The sequence below is a fragment of the Borostomias antarcticus genome (assembly GCF_949987555.1).
Source record: "Borostomias antarcticus genome assembly, chromosome: 1".
NCBI classification, from domain to species: domain Eukaryota; kingdom Metazoa; phylum Chordata; class Actinopteri; order Stomiiformes; family Stomiidae; genus Borostomias; species Borostomias antarcticus.
Genome location: NC_140234.1, coordinates 38,189,145 through 38,201,337, shown reverse-complemented (window position 1 = coordinate 38,201,337; position 12,193 = coordinate 38,189,145). Strand labels below are relative to the sequence as shown.

Here is a 12,193-nt window from a genome sequence, read left to right as displayed (position 1 = left end):
GGACTTTGTACTCTGGCTCCACGCAGCACTCCCATCATTTAGCGGTAGGCTAATCATGTTGGTAATGATCCCTGAGGTGGTGCTGAAAAAGACAGCGAGTACCAGCACAGGTCCATGCGCGTATAGCCTACTCCTATAGTTTTCCAGCCTGCTATAAAGAAATATTGAATGAATAGGCCTGTTGTTCAATAAATCTATTTAGTTTTGCATGGACATTTCTCTAATGAAGGCTTGACGCCAAAACATCCATTAGTGTCCAATAAATTGGAAATAGGCAGTGAGTGCCGCGGTGCTTTTTAGATAACGCTAAAAATTAATTCACTTGTTATCCGGCATCGGCAGTAAAGGCTTGGTTTAACACTTAATTTATATTAGTAAATTAGAGGTCTGGTTGCATATTGTAGGCTTAGAGTTTTCAGAGTAGCCTAACGATAGGCTTAGGCTATGATCTGGGCAGTGCATCCACATTAAAAGGCTGTGTTTTTCGATTCCGATAGCTTCATGAAAACCTGTGGGTTATTCAATCTGATGATAAGTAATGCATCCAACCACACATCAGCTTTTAAATATGTTTATTTGCAAGGGCATGGACGAGACATGAAAGCACCGCCACCCTAATAACGGCGGAAAAAAACGTATTCCCCTCCGAGGGGGCCGGGGTTAAATGCGCTCTGTCTGGACGGTATTTTTTTTTGAGTAATCTTTTTTTGAGTAATCGGTTACTCGAGTAGGATCAGGTTAGGTTACTCGGTTTTAAAATTAGTCGAAATTCCCATCCCTACTCTCCTCTGTCCTGATACTTCTAAACCTGTCAGCAGCATTTGATATGGTAGACCACCAGATCCTCCTCTCCACCCTCGAGGAGACTACGGGGTTCCACAAGGGTCTGTCCTGGGTGCTCTCCTGTTTTCCCTCTACACTACATCTCTGGGCTCTGTCATTCGCTCGCATGGCTTCTCCTATCACTGCTATGCCGATGACACCCAATTGGTCCTGTCATTTCCCCCTTCTGATACACAAGTGGAGACACGCATACTGTAGCTGGGTGCTTGGCTGGTCATCTCCCGCCTGGACTACTGCAACTCCCTCCTCGCTGGGGCCCCGGTGTCAGCCATTAAACCTCTGGAACTTGTCCAGAAAGCTGCTGCTCGCCTGGTGTTCAACCACCCCAAGTTCTCCCACACAACTTCCCTCCTCCGTTCCCTACACTGGCTCCCTGTAGCGGCTTGCATCCAGTTTAAAACTCTGGCGCTAACCTACAGGGCAATGAAAGGAACAGCCCCCTCCTAGCTCCAGGCAATGGTCAAACCCTACACCCCCTCCCGACCGCTACACTCTGCTACCTCGGGGCGACTGGTTGCCCCGTCACTCTGAGACCCCTGCGGTCGATCGACACGGTCACGGCTCTTCTCTGTCCTGGCCCCAGTGGTGGAATGAACTGCCCACTAATGTCAGGACAGCAGAGTCGCTGCCCATCTTTCATCGCAGGCTCAAAACTCATCTCTTCAAGAAGTACTACAACAATCCTCCCTCCTAAGCACTTATTGTATTTTATTGTATTGTATTGCACTGTACTTTAGATTGCTATTCTTGCACTTTGCCTTCAGCACTAGATTATGCTCTTAGTCACTTGTTTTATAAAGAAGATGCACTTGTGAGTTCTGGCAAGTAGTAGTACATTGGCTTTTCCTACGTTAAATGCAATTATTGTTAGTCGCTTTGGATAAAAGTGTCTGCTAAATGACTGTAATGTAATGTTACTTTGTGCAAAGTTTCGTAAAAAGCAACCAATCGGTTCTATAGGCTGCCATTGACTTCAATGGTAGAAGAATAATTAAAGCTGCAAGCAGCCTCTATAGAGGCCAAGCGCAATTAACGCATCAAAGCATGCCCCTCTACAACTGTACTAAGTCTGGGAAATGTCTGCATGGCAGTTAGGCTTAAACTGGAAATGAGCTCTCTAGCGCCCCCATTTGGTTAGATTGGGCCAATAATGGAGGGGTCCCTTTCCGTTCTGTGTCCAGACGTGGCTACAAAGTTTGGTGGTGTTTGGTCTATCCACTGAGACATTATACACCTTTATGTAATAAGCCCCGCCCAAGCATCACACTCTGCAAACTGAATTGCCCCTTAAAGGAATATTTTTGTAACTTCTCAAAAAATAGGCCTTGATAGTCCTGTAGATATCGGTCCCTAGCGTGTACTGTGTTTCATACAGATCGGTCAAAATTTGTAGGACAAGTTCGATTTTAAGCATGTAAAAAAAATAATTATATGGGTTCTTGAGGCAAATTTGTTTCTCATGAGGAGAGGCATGTGTGCGCAGTTTCAAGCCTGTAAGTCATACGGAGCATGAGATATACCCGTTCAAACTTTGCGAATTAGAAGGGTTCCTATAGCGCCACCATCTGGGAGGTGGGGGTGGGTTGCTCCACAGGAACAGCACCAATACTCCATTATGTTGTAGCAAGACCCAGAAATGAACAGAAAGTATACGGTACCTACCTAAGCTGAGTAAATCTTACTGATCAACTAGCCTACAATGAGTAAAATGTGTGGTGAAATGAACATAAAACATGTTTAAAAAAAGGGTTTTATTTAGTCAGTTGGTATACATTATTGAATAGATTTGGACCTCAACAGTGCTTTGAAAATTACCTTCTTTTTTATGATGAAAATTTGAAATTGTTGCATGCATGTGTCCTCTGGAAAGTATACCAGTATGTTTTGCATAAGTGTAGTGTCCAAGCAACCCTTCATGTATATGGGATGGACCCTATAGCGTGGACATTATGGTAAACATCCATGTTACTACATATGGAGTCTACAAGAGGTTACATAGGAGTGTACAAGAGGCCCAATTCCAAATCGACCTCTAGACTCTTTCCCTGTAGGCACAGGATAGGGATAATATCCTTTTAGCATTCAAGTGGGTTTGTGTCATGTAGGGTAATAAGTAGTGTGCAATGAAATGCTTACAGTACTTGCCAAGATGTGAGTGTGTGTACAGTATGTGTGTGAGTGAGTGTGTGTTGGGGGGGGGGGGGGGGGGGGTGAAATAAGGAGAACAGGCCTACCAGTCAATTTGCAATTGGGCAACTACAGTATCAGTTACAATACTCAGGCACTTTGGCGCTCAGATTGATATAGCAATAGTCAAAAGATTAGGATTAAAAAATTTAAAACATAGTAAAGTACATGTACCTAAAACACATTAAAATGTTCGTTTTTTCTCTCAAACACTTTCTAAAAATCCTAAAAAAGTCCTATAGACTTCAGTAATGTTGTGGTGTAAACTTTGAATAAGAGCGTCAAGTCTGTTTATGATTTGGTGGATGAAAGACATTTTAAGTGCATTTTGGAAAAGGGTAAAATGTCTTCCTGAGCCTTGGTGCTTACATGTTGTTATTTTGGTCAGTCCAACTCTGTGTTGTTATTTTGGTCATTCCAACTCTGTGTTGTTATTTTGGTCAGTCCAACTCTGTGTTGTTATTTTGGTCAGTCCAACTCTGTTGTCATTTTGGTCAGTCCAACTCTATGTTGTTATTTTGGTCAGTCCAACTCTATGTTGTTATTTTGGTCAGTCCAACTCTACTATATGTTGTTATTTTGGTCAGTCCAACTCTACTATATGTTGTTATTTTGGTCAGTCCAACTCTACTATATGTTGTTATTTTGGTCAGTCCAACTATTTTGATAAGGCACTGATTTTTTTTTTTTAAGATGATCCGTGAGCTCTAGTACACATTAAGGCTCAAACATGATTCTTTTACCCAGCCAAGAAACAATCCTGTCCTCTCTTTCTATGCTTTCGCTAGATCTGATGTGGATGAGGTTTCCGTAAAATGGCCCGGGTTGACATTTAAGACTTTTCTTCTTGGAGTTCTTAGAGACAAGAAACAATCCTGATCTGATGTGGATGAGGCACACATTGACTTATCTAGAAATGCAACCTTCCCAATATGACCTAAAGTGACTAGATAAGGGAAATAATGTGTGTCTGACACAGCTGTTGAATTCTCACAAGAAAGGCCATAGGGAAGGTTGTGTTTTCGATGGCGCTGAGGTGAGAGGTCAAAGGTCGGTGGTGATGACGGGCGTGACCCCGTGGATTAGCAGGGTGGGCCCCAGCTCACGGGTCAGCAGGTCGAGCTGGCGGAGGTAGGAGGCGTAGCGCCGCGTGTCCGCCGGCGGGCGGGGCAGATACAGGAAGCGCACGGCGGGTGGCGGGAGGGCCTGCTGCAGGATCAGACCATTGACAGCCGACAGGTACTCGTCCGACAGCCGCGTGGCGTTGCTGGGGAAGCTGTTGACATAATCGCCCTCGCGCTCCTCCTCCTCCTCCTCCCCCCTTCCTTCCTCCTCCCCTTCCCCCTCCTGGCTCCGCCTCTTGCCCGGCTCGCCCTGTCGCTGCCAGTGCAGCGCCACCTGCTGGTCCCAGGGCACCGTGTGCACATCGGCCTTGATCCGCAGCTCCTTCAGCAGCTGGCCCAGCTTCTCCTCGGCGCCGCGCAGGCTGCGCCCGTCCTCCACGCACAGGAAGAGGCGGAGCCGGGCGCGGCGCCAGGCACGGACCATGTTGAGGATGCAGGCCAGCTGGAGCAGGAAGAGCGAGCAGGTGTCCACGTAGCTGCAGCTGTCGGGGCGCAGGAGGTTGACCGGCCACACGTCCACGTACGGAGGGCCCCGCCCCGGCCGCGCCGCCAGGGCCTCGGCGCGGTCGAAGCGGTGGAAGTTGCGGGCGAGCGCCACGTTCTTCAGCATCTTCATGGCGTCAGCGATGACCGCCACGTACTCCTGGGGTCCCAGGGCCTTCCCGTCCCCGCGCTCCCCAGCCTTGGCGTCGTTGGCCCCCCGGAGGGCGGGGAAGTGGTAGAGGGACGCGCCGTCCTCGGGGTCCGCGCCGGCATCTGTGAACTGGACCGAGGAGAGGGAGGGGTCCGTCAGTTTGTCCTCGGGGGGGCAGTCGTCATAGAAACCCAGCACCAGGGTGTTGGGCCTCATTCCACCTGGGGAGGGAGGGAGAGAGAGGTTTAGGCGTGAGAGAGAGATAGAGGGATGTTTAGAAGTGTGAGAGAGACATATATTTAGGAGTGAGAGAAAGACAGAGAGATGCTTAAGAGTGAGCGAGAGATGTTTAGGAGTGAGAGAGAGGTTTAGGAGTGAGAGAGAGACGTTTAGGAGTGAGAAAGAGGAGGGAGAGAGCGAGAGAGAGGGAGGGAGAGACAGGAAGAGAGGGAGAGAGAGACAGAGAGGTTTAGGAGTGAGAGACCAGGCAGAAGAGTAGGGCCATAGATGGAGAGAACTCTGAAGTCATCAAAAGTGTGTAACAAAGTGAGGGGATGAGCAAACAAACATGTGAGCGCCAAAATGGAGAGAGGCATATGATGGCTTAAAGACACAGCTCATAATTGAGTGCCAGCCTAAACTCAAGATGTTGGAGAGGGATGGTGAGGGAGAGGGTGTGTTTTTGTATAACCATACTTATTACTTAAGTATAACTATACTTGTGAAACTACTGTATACTTATACCTGTATGCTTTCATCACAAGCAGGCTGGACTACTGCAATGCTCTACTATCAGCCCTACCAAAGAAAGCAATCTCTAAGCTACAAATGATACAGAATACTGCAGCACGAGTCCTCACTAAGACTATACAGAGGGCACACATCACACCAGCCTTAAAATCACTACACTGGTTACCTGTCAACTCTAGAATAGACTTTAAAATACTATCAGCAGAATATATTTCAGACATGCTTGATAGGTACATGCCCAACAGACCACTCAGATCCTCAGGTACTGAACTTTTAACAGTTCCAAAAGCCAGGACCAAGAAACACGGAGAGGCAGCTTTTAGTTTCTATGCCCCAACCTCTGGAACACCCTACGCCTACGGTGCCCAAGAAGGGCCGAAACAACGGAGGTCTTCAAGCGAGATCTCAAGACGTACCTTTTCGGCCTAGCCTACAATCACTAGCCAGGACCTTGAGACACAGAAAGGCAGCCTCAAACCTACCTGTGAATCCTCTGTATACATTGGTATTTATCCTGCTATGCACTGTATGTATATCAAGTAGTGTACAGAAAATGGTTACCCTGAAACAGGCTTGTTCTGTTCTGACAGCTGTGTTGCTTCAATAGCTCAGCGTGCTACTAACCGTTTTCTGCCTCCCCTAGTGCCTCTCTCTCTCCCTCCTACCTTCTAACCAGGTCCAGTGGATGCCCTACTGTCGCCCGCAGACCACCCTGAGTCCAATAGATACCCCCATGTCGGCTGTGGATGTCGTAGTATTTAGTACACACACACACAGACACACATCAGTCCACATCCGGCTTAGGCCTGGACCTGATGCTCTTAGCCTTTCTTGCTCTGAAAATTTAATTTAATGTAATTTATTGCTCTATAAATGTTCTTAGCCATTAGACAAATATATTCCAGGAGCTTGCTCCAGGTTGCCTGTTTTAAATATCTGTGTGGTTTTTATGGCTCTGTGTGCTACTAACCCTGTTCTGCCTTCCCTCTCCCTGGTGCCTCTCTCTCTCCCTTCTATCTTCTAACCAGGTCCAGTGGATACCCCACTGTCACCAGCAGACCTCCCAGAGTCCGATAGATACCCCCGTGTCTGCTGTGGATGTCGTAGCATTTAGTTAACACACACACGTACACACAGACATACACCAGCCCTCTTCCGGCTTTAGGCCTGGGCCATAGCAAACACACACCAGTATTTGCCATGTCTCTCCTATGATGCTTTTTTAGCCTCTTTTACTCTGAAATGTAATTTAATGTAATGTATTGCTTTATAAATGTTCTTAGCCGGTAGACAAACATACTCCTGGAGCTTGCTCGATCGCCTTGTTGAGAGGGGTCAGGGAAGAATTTTTACAGCTCACTTATCTGGCCCCTGGGTGATTACTGTTTTTTTGCTTCCCTCTGGAATATGTAGAGTGGGTCGTATGCCCACCTCCCTTGTGCTCTGTAAAACGCATTGTGTTGCCTCTGGGTATGAAATGCGCTATACAAATAAAGCTTTGATTGATTGATTGATTGATTGATTGATTGATTGATTGATTGATTGATTGATTGATTGATTGATTGATTGATTGTGAAAGTCAAAGTCAACTTTATTTATATAGCACTGCAACATGTTTGCTCACTTGTGAGGACCGGGGACTAGACCCCACAAGTTTACGGTTCATTTTAGGGCTATAGGGTTTAGGTTACAATTATGGTTAGGGTTAGGTTTGTGTGTGTGTGTGTGTGTGTATGTGTGTGTGACAATCAGTGGCCCCAGTCATACTGACCCAGGCCGGAGATGAAAAGCAGGTGCTGGACCCCGTGTCTGACGGAGTCGGCCAGGGTCAGGTTGACGAAGGCCTTGATGTTGAGCTGGTCCACCAGAGACAGCCACGAGTCGTAACGAGACTGGAGAGGGTCTGATGGCAACGTGTCTGACAGAGAGAGAGAGGAGAGAGAGAGAAGGAGGGAGGGGGGGGGAGCGCTAGATGACAATGGAAAGCAACAGATTGTACTGGGAGAGGGACATGCAGCACACATACTGTAGCTGCACAATATGTGACTGCATGTCACAAACTGAGGGACACATTTACATCACTGAATATGATATGTATCTTGATTTAACCTACTGTATATTGCCATCTTCACCTACTGTATATACAGTAGTGTTATCTTGATCTAATCCATTGATCACTTATTGCTGTTATTGTGTATTTCTACTAAACCTACAATATATGGTTATGTTTTAATCCATTGATTACTAATTTCTGTTATTGTCTATTGTGTTATTACTTGGTCAATTTGTATCAATTTGTAGAGAAGGGGGTTTGAGAGAGAGAGAGGTTGTGTGTCTGAGAGAGAGAAGGGGAGGGTGAGAGAGAGAGAGGAGTGTGTGTGAGAGAATTAAGTTGATATGAGAGAGGGGTGAGAGAGGGGTGACAGAGGATGACAGAGAGAAAGAGAGAGTAAGAAAGACAGAAATAAAACAATATGTATATAGATGTGTTGGCCGGGGGCCACTGTCTGCCAACAACTACTGACTAACTCCCTAAATAAATTATTATTATTGTATTTTGTATTTAATATAATATATATTGTAAGATATTTATACAATTATTATAGGATTTTGTATTGCTCTTTTTCACTGTCCCAGTGTTATGCACTAACTGACCAGAAACACATGTAAGAACTACCATGGCTAATAAAACAGATTCTGATTTTTAAAAGGATTTTGATTCTGATGAGGGAGCAGTAACATCTGAACAATATTAGATTTGGAACTGGTCCCATCTCCTATTCCTGCTGGTCTCCTCCTCCTATTCTAAACGATGTAGGGTTTGGAACCTGTCCCCTCTCCTGCCCTATCCCTGCTAGCCTCCTTCTCCTAGTCTCAATGGTGTTGGGTTTGGGACCTTGGTCCTGTCTCCTGTCCTATCCCTAGCCTCCTGGTCCTGGCGGTCTTACTGAGGTCTCCTAGCTAGACATGTCCCAGTCGGTCTTACTGAGGTCTCCTAGCTGGACGTGTCCCAGGCGGTCTTACTGAGGTCTCCTAGCTGGATGTGTCCCAGGCAGTCTTACTGAGGTCTCCTAGCTGGACGTGTCTCAGGCGGTCTTATTGAGGTCTCCTAGCTGGACGTGTCCCAGACGGTCTTACTGAGGTCTCCTAGCTGGACGTGTCCCAGGCGGTCTTACTGAGGTCTCCTAGCTGGATGTGTCCCAGACGGTCTTACTGAGGTCTCCTAGCTGGACATGTCCCAGGCGGTCTTACTGAGGTCTCCTAGCTGGACGTGTCCCAGACGGTCTTACTGAGGTCTCCTAGCTGGACATGTCCCAGGCGGTCTTACTGAGGTCTCCTAGCTGGACGTGTCCAAGACGGTCTTACTGAGGTCTCCTAGCTAGGTTGTCCCAGACGGTCTTACTGAGGTCTCCTAGCTGGACGTGTCCCAGACGGTCTTACTGAGGTCTCCTAGCTGGACGTGTCCCAGGCGGTCTTACTGAGGTCTCCTAGCTGGATGTGTCCCAGACGGTCTTACTGAGGTCTCCTAGCTGGACATGTCCCAGGCGGTCTTACTGAGGTCTCCTAGCTAGGTTGTCCCAGACGGTCTTACTGAGGTCTCCTAGCTGGATGTGTCCCAGGCGGTCTTACTGAGGTCTCCTAGCTGGACGTGTCCCAGCACGTAGAGGCCGCTCTTCTTGATGTCGTTGATGAAGGTGATGAGTCCGGTGCAGCTGCGGGGGTTGGCCACCATCAGCAGCACCTGGGGTCGCCAGAACTTCACATGGTCCTTCCTCACGTCCAGCATCAGAAGGTACTTACGCACCTGGGGGGTACAAAGTCACAGTTTTAAACAGACAATATTCTCACCAAAAATACAACACTATTTTCTTTTGTTTAGTCCGATGCTGGGTCCACAGCAGGGAGGCTCCGACACAGCTCAGTACGACCCGTGCTCTGGATAAACGCTCTCTTTTCGATCGCTTCAACATGAAATCTTAAAATGCAGCCAGACATTTAGGCGTCTGCCTTTGTCAGCGGCCGCCCTTGGTCGGCCGGGGGCCGGTCAGCCGCTGGCATGCAGCCCCTGAGGAAGGCAGATGCCGAAATGTCTGGTGGCATTTTAAGACTTGGTGTTGAAGAAGAGATGAACATCCACAGGGTGTGGGGCGTACTGAACTGTACTGGAGGGACTGTAAGCGACCAGGGTTTGTAAAGCAGTCATTTGATTGGTCGTTTAGAGTCCTATGGGCTCATGCTGAGACTTCCACACAAATAAGAAACACATTATTCTGTGCACCACCCACACCATGCTCCCCTCTCTCTCTGCACTGGGCCACAGTGTGTGTGTGTGTGTGTGTGTGTGTGTGTGTGTGTGTGTGAGCGTGCTCCTCTTCAATTCCTCCACTGCAGTAACAAATTAGATCGACAATCACAATCCCATTAAGACAGAGATCAGAGAGGCTGTGTGTGTGTGTGTGTGTGTGTGTGTGTGTGTGTGTGTGTGTGTGTGTGTGTGTGTGTGTGTGTGTGTGTGTGTGTGTGTGTGTGTGTGTGTGTGCGCATGTGTGTGCGCGTGTGTCAAGAGGGGACAGTTGTCATTAAGGAATGAAAATAACCGGGACTGCTATTGTCCCTATGAGACCAAGTACAGGTGTCATTAAGGGGCGCTCAACCATGTGGAAATCCCATTGCATTTAAATATAGAATTCTTTATAAACCATTATATCAATGTAATGAAATATGCAATTGAAACGGCCCATCTCCAGTCTAGAAGGAGTGCATGGCCATTCTAACCATGTCAACATTGACTAGACTCGAAGTGTCTGGTCTAGGGTTGCAAATTGTAGGCACATCCCTGAACCGATCATTGGTAATGTAAACGATTAATCCATCGATTCATTTTAATCAAAATACAAAAATGTCCAAACAATACCAAAAGCGTTTTTTTATTTTATTTTAATCAACGCTTTATAACGGATGGACTGGGTTATTTTTCTCTGCCTGCTACGCATCACAGCTCCTCCTCGCAAACACCTTGCTGATGGTGGGTTTGCTGCTGTGAGACGAGGAGGAGAGACAACTTGTCTGAGTGAACGTTCTTCAAGCGATAGAGCATTGCTGTTGTCGTCGTGTTGTACGGGTAGGCTTTTTGAAGTGGTCCCACACAATGCTTTGCTTGGCCTGCTTCATTTTTCAAAATATGCTGCTGTGGATTTCTCTGCGTTTCTCCCGAGATGGCTGCTTCGCTACCACGTTGTTTGATAGTAGATCGAGTAAATTTCACGTGCTCGAACAAACCCTTAATGATCAATGAATCGATTTTCGATTAATTGTTTGCATCCCTAGTCTGGTCACAAGGTAGGTTACACAAATTGTGTGTGTGTGATTATCATCATCATCATCATCATCATCATCATCAAAGAATGTTCCAGCATTAAAGAGAGGTCCTGGGGCCAATATGACTGCCTGCACTCATCAAATCTTGCTCTCCATTACTCCTGCACACTCCCTCCATATCTCTGTCTCTCCCCCCTCACCCCCTCATCTCTCTGTCTCTCCCCCCTCATCTCTGTCTCTCCCCCCTCAACCCCTTCATCCCTCCATCTCTCTCTCTCCCCCCTCACCCCCTCATCCCTCTGTCTCTCCCCCCTCACCCCCTCATCTCTGTCTCTCCCCCCTCACCCCCTCATCTCTCTGTCTCTCCCCTCTCACCCCCTCATCTCTCTGTCTCTCCCCCCTCAACCCCTTCATCCCTCCATCTCTCTGTCTCTCCCCCCTCACCCCCTCATCTCTCCATCTCTCCCCCCTCACCTCTGTCTCTCCCCCCTCACCCCTCCATCTCTGTCTCTCCCCCCTCACCCCTTCATCTCTCTGTCTCTCCCCCCTCACCACCTCCATCTCTCTGTCTCTCCCCCCTCACCCCCTCATCTCTCTGTCTCTCCCCCCTCACCCCCTCATCTCTCTCTCTCCCCCCTCACCCCTCATCTCTCTGCCCCCCCCCTCACCCCCTCATCTCTCCATCTCTCTGTCTCTCCCCCCTCACCCCCTCATCTCTCTGTCTCTCCCTCTCACCCCTTCATCTCTCTCTCCCCCTCACCCCCTCATCTCTCTGTCTCCCCCCTCACCTCTCTCTCTCCCCCCTCACCCCCTCATCTCTCTGTCTCTCCCCCCTCACCCCTCTGTCTCCCCCCCTCATCTCTCTGTCTCTCCCCCCTCACATCTCTCCATCTCTCTGTCTCTCCCCCCTCACCCCTGTCTCTCCCCCCTCACCCCCTCATCTCTCTGTCTCTCCCCCCTCACCCCCTCATCTCTCCATCTCTCTCTCTCCCCCCTCACCCCTCATCTCTCTGTCCCCCCCTCACCCCCTCATCTCTCCATCTCTCTGTCTCTCCCCCCTCACCCCCTCATCTCTCTGTCTCCCCCTCTCACCCCTTCATCTCTCTCTCCCCCTCACCCCCTCATCTCTCTGTCTCCCCCCCTCACCCCCTCATCTCTCTCTCCCCCCTCACCCCCTCATCTCTCTGTCGCTCCCCCCTCACCCCTCATCTTTCTGTCTCCCCCCCTCACCCCCTCATCTCTCCATCTCTCTGTCTCTCCCCCTCACCCCTCATCTCTCTGTCTCCCCCCCTCACGCCCTCATCTCTCCATCTCTCTGTCTCTCCCCCTCACCCCT

At 48.5% G+C, this 12,193-nt stretch overlaps 1 protein-coding gene across 1 annotated transcript in view; it reads right to left on the bottom strand.

The window, feature by feature from the left end:
* Positions 1-3,057: 3,057 nt before the first annotated feature.
* The window catches only part of LOC311310540 (solute carrier family 12 member 9), an 84,147-nt gene continuing 75,011 nt past the window's right edge, over positions 3,058-12,193 (bottom strand). The window contains exons 11-13 of the mRNA XM_084440049.1: positions 9,169-9,343; positions 7,310-7,456; positions 3,058-5,009 (exon numbers count right to left, since the gene is read on the bottom strand). Coding sequence (XP_084296175.1) covers positions 4,075-5,009; positions 7,310-7,456; positions 9,169-9,343 — 1,257 coding nt within the window. The 3' untranslated portion in view covers positions 3,058-4,074. The remainder of the gene's footprint in view (positions 5,010-7,309; positions 7,457-9,168; positions 9,344-12,193) is intronic.